Source organism: Hypomesus nipponensis, chromosome 20, assembly GCF_054491055.1.
Source record: "Hypomesus nipponensis isolate SF chromosome 20, ASM5449105v1, whole genome shotgun sequence".
Lineage (NCBI taxonomy): Eukaryota > Metazoa > Chordata > Actinopteri > Osmeriformes > Osmeridae > Hypomesus > Hypomesus nipponensis.
Genome location: NC_140380.1, coordinates 10,440,001 through 10,456,110, shown reverse-complemented (window position 1 = coordinate 10,456,110; position 16,110 = coordinate 10,440,001). Strand labels below are relative to the sequence as shown.

The 16,110-nt window shown below is 51.7% G+C and overlaps 1 protein-coding gene across 1 annotated transcript in view; it reads right to left on the bottom strand.

The window, feature by feature from the left end:
* fstl4 (follistatin-like 4) overlaps positions 1 to 10,039 on the bottom strand; it is a 63,436-nt gene extending 53,397 nt beyond the window's left edge. Inside the window, exons 1-2 of the mRNA XM_084683484.1 lie at positions 10,021 to 10,039; positions 8,907 to 9,152 (exon numbers count right to left, since the gene is read on the bottom strand). Coding sequence (XP_084539610.1) covers positions 8,907 to 9,152; positions 10,021 to 10,039 — 265 coding nt within the window. The remainder of the gene's footprint in view (positions 1 to 8,906; positions 9,153 to 10,020) is intronic.
* Positions 10,040 to 16,110: the final 6,071 nt, after the last annotated feature.

Here is a 16,110-nt window from a genome sequence, read left to right as displayed (position 1 = left end):
TGTCCATAAACTGTCTGTAGGGGGGGCCTCATTAGTTAGAAAGTGTGTGTGTGCACATTAGCTTGCTAATGTGCATGAACTTCCGTATCAGCAGTCATCCAAACACACACACACACACACACAGCATTCACACACACCATACAAGCACACCCGCAAACCACACACACCCACATGACCTGGGCTGACGGCATGAATGTGAAGCTCTTCATCAGATGTCAACATCCATTTCTCATCTATATGATCCCTCCAGGGGCCCATCACTTGGATTAGCGGCTAATGAGATCTGAATCGCTTCCCGACCACCATTTAGACTTCCTCCCCGGCTGTATCACCTCCACGCCTCACGCAACTGACGCTCAACACATGATGAATTCAACTCACCAGCTGTTGACATTTACGTCTGATGCCCTTACCTGCTTGTAAATGTGTAATTAACACTGTTGAACCTTGCGCATCGCTAAATTAAATCAGTCGGGTCCAAGGGACGTTATTGATAACGCAGCCTGCTTAATGGCGCCCCCCCCCCCCCCCTACAAGCATCAATCGTTCCGCGGAGAAATGCACCTGTCTCTGTAATTAAGTAGAGTTTGAATGTGAGGCACGACACTCTCTCTCTGCCTCGCCAACAAACGGCCAAAACCATCCAGAGGAAACCTTCCATTTCAGCCGGCAAGGACACCGAAACCAAGAGGCCGTGAGATTTCATGAGCTGACTTATTTCAATTCTACATCCCTGGCCTTGCCTCGTTCTGCAACACCAAACCTTCATTGATACGTTCTCTTAAGGCCCTCTGGGTACTGAGGGCCGGTTGCTGCTGGGGATGAGCTGATCTCGTGGCCTGAGCGATACAGTATGTTCTGTGTCTGTTTCAAACATCATCTTTTAATGAGAAACCGGACCTCATGATCTCATGATAACTGGCGTCTCATTGGAGGGTAGACCAAAGGCGTTGCTAAGGGACACTGACGGGGTAGGGTGGAGGCAGTGTGATGGAGAGAGGGCCAGAGGGATGGAGGAAGAGCAGGTTGGAGTGGTAGAGGACAGAAACACTCAAGATGCACTGAAGGGAAGGGAGTGGAGAAGACAGAGGTAGAGTAGGAGAGTCTCTGTGTGTGTGTATGTGTGTGTGTGTGTGTCATAGACAGGAGGACAGATAGACCAGGGAAGGGTGTGGATAGGGGGAGGAGCAAGGTAGATAGTGGAGGCTCCAGGGAGGAGGAGGAGAAATACAGAAATGAGAGAAGAGATAGAGGAGGAGGGAGGAGCAGGGCAGAGAGACCAGGCTCCAGGGAGGAGGAGAGGAGCGATGGAGAACGAGAGGAGAGATGGAGAAGGAAGGGGGAGAAGGGCAGAGACCAAGCTCCTGGGAGCACCAGGAGAGTGTTCCAAAACCTCTATCTGCAGGCATCGCTGCTCCACTGCTCACTAGCAGGCTATAAAAGAAGCATCACAACACCGGCTCTAATGGGTGTGTGTGCGTGTGTGTGTGTGCGCGTGTGTGTGTCCTATCATTGAACCCCCCTCTTCAGCGTTCCGTAACAAATGACTCGCGGAAAGAGCTGCGTTTGGGGGTTTTGTTGTGTGTGCGTGTGTGTCTATATATGCGCGTGTGTGTCTATATATGCGCGTGTGTGTGTCAGTGTGTGTGTGTGGGTCTATATGTGCGCGTGTGTGTGTCAGTGTGTGTGTGTCAGTGTGTGTGTGTGTGTTAGTGTGTGTGTCAGTGTGTGTATGCGTGAGCACACGTGTGTAATTATGCAGCTGTGTGCCAGTGCGCATGTGTATCAATATCATCGCCGCTCAACGGCAATTCCTAAAGCTCCTCTCACGGTGCTTGTTCATTTACATTTACATTCCCCCCGAGGCAAGTAGGGTGAAGTGCCTTGCCCAAGGACACACCGTCATTTGGCACGGCGGGGAATCAATCCGGCAACCTTCTGATTACTAGCTCGACTCCCTCACCGCTCAGCCATCTGACTCCCTTGTTCACCATGAGAGTGACCCCCTGCAGCCAGGGCTCGTAGCCTGTCGACAGACAGGAGGGCCGGAGACCCTGTCCAGAGGCCCCCCTCTCTACCCACAGCCACGCTCCAGACCTGTCTGTATCAGTAGAAGACTGTCACTACAACACTAAGGGCTTTTGTGTTCAGGAGCTCATGTGTGACTGAGGGAGGGAGAGAAAGAGGGAGAGAGAACAAGACAGAGAGAGAGACAGAGACAGAGACAGAGAGAGAGAGAGAGACAGAGACAGAGAGAGACTATAGAGATAGAGGAAGCCGAGGGAAGAAGGGACTGTGGATGATGTCTCTGAAGGAGTGAATGATTCCACAAAGTATTTCATCCCGCATCTGATACCGCGATACACTGTAACAATAAAAAGAACAATAAATCCGTCACCTCCACAACACCACCGTGAGAGAGAGAGAGAGAGAGAAGGAGGGATGGAGAGATGGCTAGGAGGAATGGAAAAGAGGGAGGACTGAAAGATGGAGAGAGGGGAAGAAGACATCCTGTGGCGGGGGTGTGTTCTCTGTTATTCTGTTCAATCATGCAAATAAGAGAGTGGCGCAATTTACCTCCAGATGAACTCGACAGTCTTTCTCCCTCTAATAAGAATTTAGAGATGAAGTAAGTGGTCAAGATCATTATCAACTTCACAATCAGCGCTTGGGGGAGAGGCCTGTAATAACAAACTCAAAAAGAGACGCCGGGAAAATCCTAACGTTTTTAATCACGCTAATATGTTCAACAAGAGGTCGTTTGGCAAGTGATTGTAATCCAGTCTTTTGCAAGCTGCTGCTGGGGGGGAAGGTTTCAGTGTGATGAGGGTGGTTCAGAGTTGATGGTGTTAGATCTCTACACACAGAACCAACGCCAGACAAAAGAAACAGTTGTTTGATTGATAAACACGGAAATGAAACGATAGGCAAAGTGGTGTCCTATGAATGGTGCCATTTACTTTATAATAGAATCATTTACAGCAGTTAAATAACCCTTAAATATAGTTAAATATACCTAAAAAGGTATCGTTCTAAAGTAGTAGAACTATGTAAGGTTCTCCATTAACCGGTTGTCTGTACAGGCGACCAAGCAGTCACAAAATAACAATTTAAATAAATAAAAAAAATATGAAAGAAATCTGAGTGATGTGTACTGATGTGTGTGTGTCAACAGACGGCCAATCCCCTGTCAGGATCAAGGACCCAGACAGTCAGTTCAAAAGGCAAAAGGCTGTTTTGACTGAGGTACGATTCAAAGACAGTCTGTTCCGTCATAGAGACACACACACACACACACACAGGCTGTTTCTGCGTGCACGCATGCTAACACACACAAGCACCGCCATACAATCCCACCACTGTAGTTTTCGACCGTGACAAATGAACCTCTCACAGAGAACAGAAAGGCTCTGGCTCTTGCACATGAAGAGACAGTGTTGTAATATCAGAAAGCGCTGAGGTCTCGGTTTAACACCCCGGTTGGAGGCTAGTCACGCATAGCTGGAGGAAGGAAAGATGTTTCAGAGAGAGAGACTGATGGTCAGAAGAGATGTTCAGCTACGCACTGGCCAAGACAGACCACAGCAACACAAAGTCAAAACAATCAGAATGAATCAGCCTGTCTGTGTGTGTGTCTGTGTGTGTGTGTGTGTGTGTGTGTGTGTGCAAGGGCAGGTGTGTGCACATACGACCGCTAGTGTGTGTGTGTGTGGACGTGCTGGTCAAACGTCCTGGCAGGCAGAGTGGAAATATTTAATCTGACAGCTCACATTACCCCGCACGGCGGAGTGTGTGTTTAGCTGCTCGTCGTCAAGGTCACCGAGTCGCCGCCCTGAGCCACCGTCGAGGCGAGAAAACGTCCCCCAGGAGGCTCCAGGCCAGCACGTGCCGGAGTACAAAACAAAAACACCCTTCCTTTTAGACAGCGTTGTTCAGAGGGGCCGGGGGAATGGGAGACTCGTCATGACTCCCAGGGTCATTATACAGGCTCCTTGATACTCCACTGACAGGGTAAATTGTACTGCTCCATTCACAAGCTCTCATAATGCACAAAAAGCCTTTTTTTTTTTATCGGGAAAAAGGATTAGAAACTTTGTTATAATGGCGAAATGTGGATGTGCTATGGTTGAAAACATTTCAAATAGCCAGGTTTTGTGTGAAAAAGGGTGTAAATGTCACGAGAGGGAGTCTACTCAGTTGGAAGGACTCACTCATAGGCTTACGGGCCTGTGTTTTCCTGACTTCTACCTCAGTTTAATTGAGTGTCGTTTGACGAATCCTTTCACGTGTAAAACGTTTCAATCTGCCGCTCCTGACGTATCGCTCTCTCAGTATAAATCGACACACTGTGCGTGTAAAATACACACTTGCACAATAATATCTCTCTGGTCATTTCCATATGAATGATCATTTAGCTCTAAAATCGAGGAGGGGTTTTGCCAAACATGCCAAAACATTATGGAAGATGTGTCTCACTATTGTCCAAAACACCATCTCCCTGAAACTAAGACATGGCTCTGGGCTTTTGGAAAGCATTTGCCTCGTGTCTGTGGAGGATAAAGGAGTTCCAGCCATGGGGGGATGTTGCAGGGGTCACTTATCCACGATGTCAAGCTCACATTTCTCAGATATGCCTCCCTCTGCTTAAGCCCTGAACCAATTTCACACAGACCAGGATATGTAGAAGAAATCTTGACAGAGTCGCTCAAATCCTGAACTGACTAAAGAAAGAGAGAGGGGGAGGGGGAGAGAGAGAGAGAGAGAGAGAGAGAGAGAGAGAGAGAGAGAGAGAGAGAGAGAGAGAGAGAGAGAGAGAGAGAGAGAGAGAGAGAGAGAGAAGAGCGAGGGGTGTATATCTGAATAAGACAGAGCCACTTAGCACCGCTGGCATAGTGGGAATACATTACTAGATTGCCGTCTGAAACAGTAGCACAGTTCGAAGGCGTCTCTCTCTCTCTCCATACTGTAATTGGATCGAGGTTCTGACAGGAATATAATATGTTTAATAGACAAAGTTTTCAAAAGTTGAGTCCAGCGGCTGTTTTGTTTTTACACCTCCATTAAACTGATGAGGGGGGAGAAGGAGATGAGTCAAATAAATGGATGTGTGGCTTTTAACTTCTCCCCTGTGTATGTGAAGAGGCTGGTCCAGAAGCCCTTCTTATAAACAGCCAGAGAGTAGAACAACAGACTCCCAAACACCCACTGGTTAAACAGGGCCGGCCGTAGGTTTGTTTTCAAATAGGGACAGCTTTTTTAATAACCAAGGATGCGGCCGTTAAATATCATTTTCTTAATAGAAATTGTGTGTGGAGGGGATATGCATGCCTGCCTGCCTGCCTGCCTGCCTGCCTGCCTGCCTGCCTGCCTGCCTGCCTGCCTGCCTGCCTGCCTGCCTGCCTGCCTGCCTGCCTGCCTGCCTGCCTGCCTGCCTGCCTGCCTGCCTGCCTGCCTGCCTGCCTGCCTGCCTGCCTGCCTGCCTGCCTGCCTGCCTGCCTGCCTGCCTGCCTGCCTGCCTGCCTGCCTGCCTGCCTGCCTGCCTGCCTGCCTGCCTGCCTGCCTGCCTGCCTGCCTGCCTGCCTGCCTGCCTGCCTGCCTGCCTGCCTGCCTGCCTGCCTGCCTGCCTGCCTGCCTGCCTGCCTGCCTGCCTGCCTGCCTGCCTGCCTGCCTGCCTGCCTGCCTGCCTGCCTGCCTGCCTGCCTGCCTGCCTGCCTGCCTGCCTGCCTGCCTGCCTGCCTGCCTGCCTGCCTGCCTGCCTGCCTGCCTGCCTGCCTGCCTGCCTGCCTGCCTGCCTGCCTGCCTGCCTGCCTGCCTGCCTGCCTGCCTGCCTGCCTGCCTGCCTGCCTGCCTGCCTGCCTGCCTGCCTGCCTGCCTGCCTGCCTGCCTGCCTGCCTGCCTGCCTGCCTGCCTGCCTGCCTGCCTGCCTGCCTGCCTGCCTGCCTGCCTGCCTGCCTGCCTGCCTGCCTGCCTGCCTGCCTGCCTGCCTGCCTGCCTGCCTGCCTGCCTGCCTGCCTGCCTGCCTGCCTGCCTGCCTGCCTGCCTGCCTGCCTGCCTGCCTGTCTGTCTGTCTGTCTGTCTGTCTGCCTGTCTGCCTGTCTGCCTGTCTGCCTGTCTGCCTGTCTGCAGCAGAGGAGACATGTGATTTAAGACGGGCCCATGCGGAGGGATACGGCCGCGCTCTAACCTCTGAGGAGGGATACGGCCGTGCTGTGACAAGCATGTCTAAGTCCTGTTAGCTCGGAATAAACACTCAGACCAGATTATAGGGCCACTGACGAACATGGGTGAAGGGGAGAGGGAGGGAAAACAGAATGAGAGACAGAGAAAGACAGGAAATTAGACACTGAGGAAGGAGAGGAAGCCTTGCATGAAGAAGGGTAAAGTAGGACCGAGGTCAGGTTCACCTGCAGGGCGGCCATTTTGTCCGCACGACGACTATGAGAAACGGTCCAGTAATGTACGCCTGGCCGTCACGGCCGACGCTGCAGTACCCCCGAGGGTCCACCGCCTGCAGCGGCGCTAGAGAGCGGCGGGGAGAGACGGGGTGACAGGACCAGGAGACCGGGGGACCGGGGGACAGCTGTAAGTAGGACAGCAGGGGGCTCCTGCTTCACACAACCCAACACACTTCCTCCTTAATGATCCAATGGGGACAGACCTAATAAATGAGGGTGGGGGCATGTGAAGGAGAGGTCTGGGAGCTGGGGGGCGGGACGGGGGACACAACTCAGAGGGAGAGGTGTAGAGGCTGGGGGGAGGCTGGAGGGGAGGGGGGGTAGAACAAAGATGGCGGGGTATTCTCGTTAATAACTGAGGCTGTAAGATGCAAAGAGCTGTCGAGGGAGGGAGGGAGGGAGGGAGGGAGGGAGGGAGGGAGGGAGGGAGGGAGGGAGGGAGGGAGGGAGGGAGGGAGGGAGGGAGGGAGGGAGGGAGGGAGGGAGGGAGGGAGGGAGGGAGGGAGCCCGGGGCGACGGCCATAACACAACTGGCACCACTCTGCAGTCCACTGAGAGAATAGTCCTGATTAGTAGAGAGAGAAGGAGAGCGAACACGAGAGAAGGGGAGAGAGAGAGAGAGAGAGAGAGAGAGAGAGAGAGAGAGAGAGAGATAGAGAGAGAGAGAGAGAGAGAGAGAGAGAGAGAGAGAGAGAGAGACAGGCAGAGGGGGGGTGTTGTGATATATTTTGTTGCCCAGAGCAACTTCACGACACCGCTGGCACAGTTTAGCTAAATTGCCTGCATTTGTACGCGTGTCACCTCAGTTCAGCAGTGAGCCAATCCAGAACGCCTGTCAGCTCAATGTCAATACACTTCCTCCAAGTTCGGATGCTCAGAGCTGAATGTTCTAGAAGGGGAACGGGTTCTAAAGGAACTGGAGAAGTCCCGCAGCAGAGAACTGCAGGAACTGCAGGGTGCAGAAGGAGCCACAACTGCAGGGTGGGTTCATCAGTACATTTGATGTTGTTTGTGAAAGCTCGGAGAACACACACACACACAGTAAGTAAGCTAATGGGAGAGCTCAGAGAACACACACACACAAGTAAGTGTAAGTAAGTGAGTAAGCTAAATCCTCAGACAGGGATGCAAAGATCTGGGAGCTGTATACAACTGACGATTAAGTGGAGGGAGGTGTGTGTGTGTGTACGTGTGGTGTGTGAGAGAGAGAGAGAGAGAGAGAGAGAGAGAGAGAGAGAGAGAGAGAGAGAGAGAGAGAGAGAGAGAGAGAGAGAGAGAGAGAGAGAGAGAGAGAGAGAGAGAGAGAGAGAGAGAGAGACAGAGAGACATCAGAGAACTCCTGCTGCGTCCTGGCGCCCTGTGGCAACAGCCAGCCACTTCCTCGACAACGAGGAGATGAAAGCTTCTAGAATAATAGTCGCGCTCACATGAAGGACGGGGGTCGCGACCCTGTTGACCCAGAGATATCACTTCAGACGGGAACACGCTGAACTGACGCTTGTATACGTTTCACAAACGAGGGTTGCGTGAATTTGTTTGTCTTTGGCTGCCCATAGTTTGTTCAGAGAGAGAGAGAGAAAGAGAGACAGAGAGCGAGAGAGAGAAAGAGAGACAGAGAAAGAGAGACAGACAGAGAGAGAGACAGAGACAGAGACAGAGAGAGAGAGAGAGAGAGAGAGAGAGAGAGAGAGAGAGAGAGAGAGAGAGAGAGAGAGAGAGAGAGAGAGAAAGCATCTCCCACACACGCACTACTAACTAGACAACCAAGATAAGTCCTCCACTCACTAGTCTAGCCTTCATCCAAACATTCAGACTAAACCCAAGTCCTTCTGTCCTGGCTCTCTGGAGAGTGTTTAGGGTGTTCTGCCTGCCCACCAGCTGTCCACATCAGCCGGGACATGCCTGGCTGGGCGTGACAAGCCTCTCACACACGCTAACCTGCCCCGACACGCGTGTGCCAACCCCCGCTCACCCCTTCATACAGAATGACATCCACGACAGGGGCTTAAGCGTGTTCTTAGCGTGTTCTTACGATGTCACAGGAGCATATCCATGACGGATGCACGTGTCGTGTGTATGAATATTCATAGCGTGGATGTGTTCTGTACAGGAAGAGGCTGTTGAGGAGAAGAGGATTCAGTCCTGGTTTAGTACCTGAAGCTGTTAACCCTCTTACATCCCCTCCCTCTCTCCCCCTCCTCCCCTCTCCCTCCCTCCCCCTCATCCCCTCATCCCATCCCCTCCCCTCCCCTCCCCTCTCCTCTCCTCTCCTCTCCTCTCCTCTCCTCTCCTCTCCTCTCCTCTCCTCTCCTCTCCTCTCCTCTCCTCTCCTCTCCTCTCCTCTCCCCTCCCCTCCCCTCCCCTCCCCTCCCCCTCCCCCTCCCCTCCCCTCCCCTCCCCCTCCCTCTCTCCCCTACCCTCCCTCTCTCCCCTCCCCTCCCTCTCTCCTACCTCTGAAGAAACAGTCCTTGCTGTGGACCAAGTAGATCCTTCTCTTCTCCAGACAGGCAGTGCGGTACACCTGACAGTGGTTGTCGTAGAAACGTCCGTCGGAGCCGCACGCGGGCACGAAGCTGTGTGGACACGCCTCCTGACACACGCACTCCGCCCGGCCGCTGGACGCCAGCAGCACGCACTGACGACCACGCCCACAGTACGTCCTCCTGCAGGCTCCGCCCCCCACACGGGCGAGGCCAGCTGGGGGAGAGGAGGAGGAGGAGGGAAAGGGTTAGAAAACAGGCTTACAAGAGAGTTCATATGTTGTTGGGAAAGAGAAAGAGAGGGAGTAAGAGAGAGATGGATGAAGAGATGGAGAAAGAGTGAAGGATGGATGTAGAGCGCGAGGGAGAGAGATAAAGAGAGAAAGACAAATGAAGACGGAAAGACGGAGAAAGAAACTGAAAGAGTGGAAACCTTTTTGGAACATCTTCTTTCAACCACTTGAACATTTTAAATAGAAAGCAGTCAAGATAACACTGTAGTTTGGCAACCAGGTTTCTTAATTAGCACCTCTCAAACCACACACACAGTGATAACCACAGCAATCACCCCCCCCCCACCCCCACACACACAAACACACACCACTAGCCTCTGCCCCCTGCTGGTGGAGCGTGCTTCAAGCAGGGCAGAAAGCTGACTGGACCTCCAGGGGACCCCGAGCCAGAGAGATCTGAGGCTGGGGTTAGCAGCCCTGGACTGGGGAGTGGGGAGACAGCAGAGGGGAGGGAGGCCTGGAGGGAGCCAGGAAGGGAGAGAGGGAGGACGAGGGAGGATGAAGGGGGAGGATGGAGGGAGGGAGAGAGGGAGGACGAGGGAGGATGAAGGGGGAGGATGGAGGGAGGGAGAGAGGGAGGACGAGGGAGGATGAAGGGGGAGGATGGAGGGAGGGAGAGAGGGAGGATGGAGGTGGAGGATGGGGGGAGGGAGAGAGGGAGGATGGATGGAGGTGGAGGATGGGGGGAGGGAGAGAGGGAGGATGGAGGTGGAGGATGGTGGGAGGGATGGGGCTGGATGAAGGGAGGAGAGAGAGGGGATGACAGACAGACAGGACGTGAGGAGAACTTACAATGGAAGGCGATACGCATCGCAAAGTGAATTACCTGATAAATTCAACGTTTTTTGCTTTTGGCTGAGCAGGAGAGCTTTGCAATCCTTGTGTTGAAGTCATAATAGCTTCAACTCAAGACCTCAATTTATTCCTTTATAATCTGACTGTTGAAAAGACAAATTGAATATGCCAGGAGTATAATGCTATCTGAAGTCTCAGAATATTTAATAACAATGGTAGTGCTGTATTGTTGGAGGACTGAAATGCTTTAATTACAAAGAGATTCCAGGGCAGACAGTCAGGCACATACACACACACACACACACACACACACACACACACACAGCCTGAAGGCTGACCTGGCTTGGTGGTATTGACTGGTGCTCTGTCATAATGAAGTGTGAGGTGATGCCAGAGAAAAGACACGTGACCCATGGGACACACACACACACACACACACACACACACACCCACACACCAACAGACACACACCCACTTGTTTTCTCCAGCCAGTTTACTAATTGTTCTGCATGTCTCTGCAAATCAGTAGAGGAAAACAGCTCCCCCCAGAGAGTGGAATGACCTTGCTGTTGGTGTCAAGGTCAGGGACGATTACTGGGGCTCTACTCTCCAAACGCCCAAGATTAAACGCTTAGCATCGGCCCGGGCTTGTTTTCCTCCCTTCCCCTCCCCACTCCACCCTTCCTCTCTTCTTTCACCCTCCGTCTCTCTCCCTCGATGCTTGTTCTCTCGGAAAGGAGAAAAATAAACATGAAAGTTGAGCTTGTGGAGAAGACACAGAGTGACTGCCTCACCCTCTCCCCCCTCTCCCTCTCTGCTCTCCCTCACTCCCCCTCTCCCTCTCTGCTCTCCTTCACTCCCCCTCCACTCTTTACCACTGAAGCATGCCGCGTGTATTGTCTTGTTTAAGAAGCTCAAGTGTTTATATTTTATAATCCAGCCAGTCACAATGCTCCAACAAGCTTCTTACAAGTTCAGCCGTGACTCGAACACAACACTGACCAGCAGAGGAGCTCTGCTTCCAACTCTCTCTCTCTCTCTCTCTCTCTCTCTCTCTCTCTCTCTCTCTCTCTCTCTCACTCCTTTCCTTCTTCCCTGTGGAATGGAGAGAGGCTTACTCAGGGCTCGCCACTAACTGTGTCCCTCACTGTCCCAGCGCCGTCCCAAAGTACAAAACTAACGGTCCCAAACTGACCTATAACAAAAATGTAAATTCTGTTGTTTGTCCATTTTGACATTTTGACATGGGTCTAGGTTATTTTAAACACGATTTAAGTAATAAATTCAAATAAATAATTCAAAAAAATAATGTATTTTTTTCAAGTTCTTAAAGGTTTTCAAAATGTTTTTAACAAAAATGTTCTGAAGGTTTGAAAAATATTTTCTATAATTTTTTTTCTCCAAAATAAGTTTGCATCATTGATGAGTACTCACACACACACCATTATTCTCTAATTAAATGTCAGCATTTCACATATCAAAACTTTAAATTAGGGATGTCAAACTATTAAATTATTTAATCGCGATTGATCGCATTATTTCATAATCCCAAAATTATTCAATCTATTTAATCTGTTAAAATATTACCCCAATAAATGATTTTTTTGTGGAAATAACATTAAAAGGGTACACTTAACTTCAGATAGGCCTAACTGGATGATAATGTCCATATAACAAGTTCAGATGGAACACAACTTAAATTGTGAGTTTTATTCACTCACAAACTATACTGCTGTATAATAAACATCCACAAAATTAGACTTATTCTGGAATATAAAATACATTTAAGACATGTTGTCTCATAGCCTATTACAATATCCTGCTCCATAATATTCAAATCTCACTCAAACATGCTTCATAAACTTAACCAACCACAGATTTACCTTAATGTTGAACAATAAAGTTTCTATCTTGTTGAACCCAGTCAGCTGCTCGCTTCTTTTTCAAGTGTTGTCTGCCATAATATTACCGAGCGAACGCTGCTGCTGCTACCGCTAACGCTGCTGCTAGCTGTGTGCTTTGCTTCCATGTGATAGTTTAGGCTGGAAGTACTCCGGTGATAACTAAACTCAGCCTGACAATCAGTACACATAGCCTGAGTTTTGTCAACCGAGCCGTCTCGGAACTTTTTGAAAAAGGACTTCCCATCTAAAACCTCTCTTTCCATAATTCAGCTACCGTCGGCAGTCGAAGTCAGGTGACGACAGGCGATTCCCAGGGTCAAAATGAAACTTGCGTTAACGGCACCAATTATTTTTTTTGTCGCGTTAAAATGAGATTGCGTTAACGCGTTATTAATTCTGATATTTCTTTTCTCTCACATGCCAAAGTTGAATTGAATGTAATTTTTATTTTCTCCTTGTTTAATCAAAAACAGTCTTATCTCTGTCTGCTCTTCCGGTACTGCAGTGTCATAGCAAGCTCTCCACACACACACACACACACACACACACACACACACACACCCACACACACACCTAACCTAAGTCAGATTTGCACACACATTCAGTCTGCCTGTGTACACTTGAGGCTGTGTTGAATATAATAAAACTCTTCTGTACCTGGCCCTCAGGCTAACATCTGAGGCTGAAAGCCTTAACATGTAGCATCAGCCAGTACAACCCTCCAACACCACAGAAGAAGACAGGACGCAGTCCTCCGCTGGAGAACCTATAGGGACAGGGCCAGCCTGGCGCTAGGAAGTGCCACCGCTCTGGCGCTTAGAGACTTCCTCCTTCCCTGTGTTATACCACAGAGTGACTGTGCGTGTGTGTGTGTGTGTGTGTGTGTGTGTGTGGGGGGGGGGGGGCATGTGTGTGTGTGTGTGTGTGTCCTAGCCCGATCCACCCATCTCCCGCACTACTGACATTGTGGACAGTGTGGTATCCACATCCAGCCTTACAGTATAATAGACTCAAAGCCACAAATACATTTCCTCCCCCCGATCTGTCTGTGTCTCTCCCTGCCTCCTGTGTCTCTCCCTGCCTCTTGTCTCTCTCCCTGCCTCCTGTGTCTCTCCCTGCCTCCTGTGTCTCTCCCTGCCTCTTGTCTCTCTCCCTGCCTCCTGTGTCTCTCCCTGCCTCTTGTCTATCTCCCTGCCTCCTGTGTCTCTCCCTGCCTCCTGTGTCTCTCCCTGCCTCCTGTGTCTCTCCCTGCCTCCTGTGTCTCTCCCTGCCTCTTGTGTCACTCCCTGCCTCCTGTCTCTCTCCCTGCCTCCTGTGTCTCTCCCTGCCTCTTGTCTCTCTCCCTGCCTCCTGTGTCTCTCCCTGCCTCTTGTCTCTCTCCCTGCCTCCTGTGTCTCTCCCTGCCTCCTGTGTCTCTCCCTGCCTCCTGTCTCTCTCCCTGCCTCCTGTCTCTCCCGTCCCCCTGTTAGCTGTGCGGCAGCAGGAGGTGATTCATTGGGTAGAGGAGGTGTGCAGTGTGGTGTCTCTCCCAGGGCTCAGCTGGATGAAGAGGTTCTGACAGACTCACTGAGGCGGCGGGGTATCGATGGGGACCGGGCCAGCACTGGGCTGGGGACCAGGGGGGGGGGGGGGAGAGAGGTGGGCTGGGGACCGGGGGGAGAGAGGTGGGCTGGGGACCGGGGGGAGAGGTGGGCTGGGGACCAGGGGGGAGAGAGGTGGGCTGGGGACCGGGGGGAGAGGTGGGCTGGGGACCAGGGGGGAGAGAGGTGGGCTGGGGACCAGGGGGGAGAGAGGTGGGCTGGGGACCAGGGGGGAGAGAGGTGGGCTGGGGACCAGGGGGGAGAGAGGTGGGCTGGGGACCAGGGGGGAGAGAGGTGGGCTGGGGACCAGGGGGGAGAGAGGTGGGCTGGGGACCAGGGGGGAGAGAGGTGGGCTGGGGACCAGGGGGGAGAGAGGTGGGCTGGGGACCGGGGGGAGAGGTGGGCTGGGGACCGGGGGGAAGAGGTGGGCTGGGGACCGGGGGGAGAGAGGTGGGCTGGGTGTTTGGCTGGCTGGCTGGTGGATTGGCTGGTTGTTAAACTGGGCAGATTGGCTGTCTGGTTGTTAGGCTGGTTGATTGGCTGTCTGGTTGTTAGGCTGGTTGGCAGAGCACTTTCCTAATTTCTTTCCAAAATCCTCAGGGTAAACTTGATTTGCATCCCCGCTTAAGCCAAGGAAACAAACTAACCCACACACACCTGTGAAATGGCTGAACGTTTGATCTGCTAGATCGACCTGGCCTTCCAAGAAGTCCTGTGAAAGAGGTTTACAGAGCCAGTGACGTCTAAAGCAGTGCATTTAAACCCTCCTTCTTCAACAGTCTCAACTGTGAGACACACAAAGAAACCGGAGAGAGATGATTACATTCAATCAAGATTTTAACTAAAGTCGTTCTTCTTAATTAACTGTAAATTAACAATGTGCCTTCATCATAGCTGGTTAGCTGAGATGTGCCCAGATAGCAATTGCCGGATGAAGTTTGTTATTTTCACAAATGAAACTATTACTCAAACCAACGTGAGAGGTCACAATGGTGTCTGAAAGGGGACATACAAATATATCCCAACTTTCAGGAACCATCTGTTTTGTAAAACTAAGTAACTTTTGCTGTGGATATACTCTCTCTCTTTGACCCTCCCTCCATTCCTTTTCTCTCTCTTTCTTGTGGTTAAATGTGAGAAATGAAGACATGAGATAAAAGAATAATTAAACAAGGAGTGTAACGATACGTCTTAAATGTCCTCTCTCTCTCTCTCTCCCCCTCTCTCTCCCCCTCCCTCTCCCCCCCTCCCCTCCCTCCCTCCCTCCCTCCCTCCCTCCCTCCCTCCCTCCCTCCCTCCCCTCCCTCCCTCTTCCTCCCTCTCTCCCTCCCTCCCCTCCCTCCCTCCCTCCCTCCCTCTCTCCCTCCCTCCCTCCCTCCCTCCCTCCCTCCCTCCCTCCCCCTCCCCCTCTCCCCATCCGTCTCTCCCTCTCTCCCACGCGGATTATAAAGGATACTAATAGAAAAGCCAGTCAAGTGAGACAGTGAGCTTTACGATCCTCTTCCTCTCCAACACAGGTCGTTCCCCTGCTTCAGCTGGAGAGGAGAGGCCATGGACCCAGGAGGAGGTGGACATGGAGGAGGAGAAGGTGGAGGAGGAAGAGGTGGAGAAGGAGGAGGAGGAGGTGGAGGAGGAAGAGGTGGAGAAGGAGGAGGAGGAGGAGGAAGAGGTGGAGAAGGAGGAGGAGGAGGAGGAAGAGGTGGAGAAGGAGGAGGAGGAAGAGGTGGAGAAGGAGGAGGAAGAAGAGGTGGAGAAGGAGGAGGAGAAGGTGGAGGAGGAAGAGGTGTAGAAGGAGGAGGAGGAAGAGGTGGAGAAGGAGGAGGAGGAGGTGGAGGAGGAGAAAGTGGAGGAGGAAGAGGTGGAGGAGGAAGAGGTGGAGAAGGAGGAGGAGAAGGTGGAGGAGGAAGAGGTGTAGAAGGAGGAGGAGGAGGAGGAAGAGGAAGAGGTGGAGAAGGAGGAGGAGGAAGAGGTGGAGAAGGAGGAGGAGGAGGTGGAGGTGGAGGAGGAGAAAGTGGAGGAGGAAGAGGTGGAGGAGGAAGAGGTGGAGAAGGAGGAGGGGAAGGTGGAGGAGGAAGAGGTGTAGAAGGAGGAGGAGGAGGAAGAGGTGGAGAAGGAGGAGGTGGTGGAGGAGGAGGAGGAACTATAGGCTCGTTAGTAACAGAGTAAAACTGAACCATTCAGTTTTATTCTGCAACCAGAGTTTGAAAGCTGCACCTTTCAGCCCTTTAGGAAAACCTCATCCTGGAAAACCTCATCCTGGAAACACTTAATGACAACATTTTTCTTTGACTGGACAAAAAACAACAATGTTGGCAGGCTGTTTGTCTCTCCCACTCAGGCAGAACTCCAGGGGCCCATTCTGTGTTTGATAAAGCCAAACCCCAAGTCAGTGAAACCCAGAATGAAGCTTGTGGCTGTGGGGTAGCAGGATCCTGGGACACGGCATGTTGTTTAGGACTATGAATACCACACAGTATTATGTTGTCTACTTTAACCACCTGTCAAGAGGTTTGTAGCCTACTGAGGGATCATGTTTACTCTCCTTCGGATACACACACACACGTGCACGCATGCTGAAGGAAAGGAAACATTATCGTGAATAC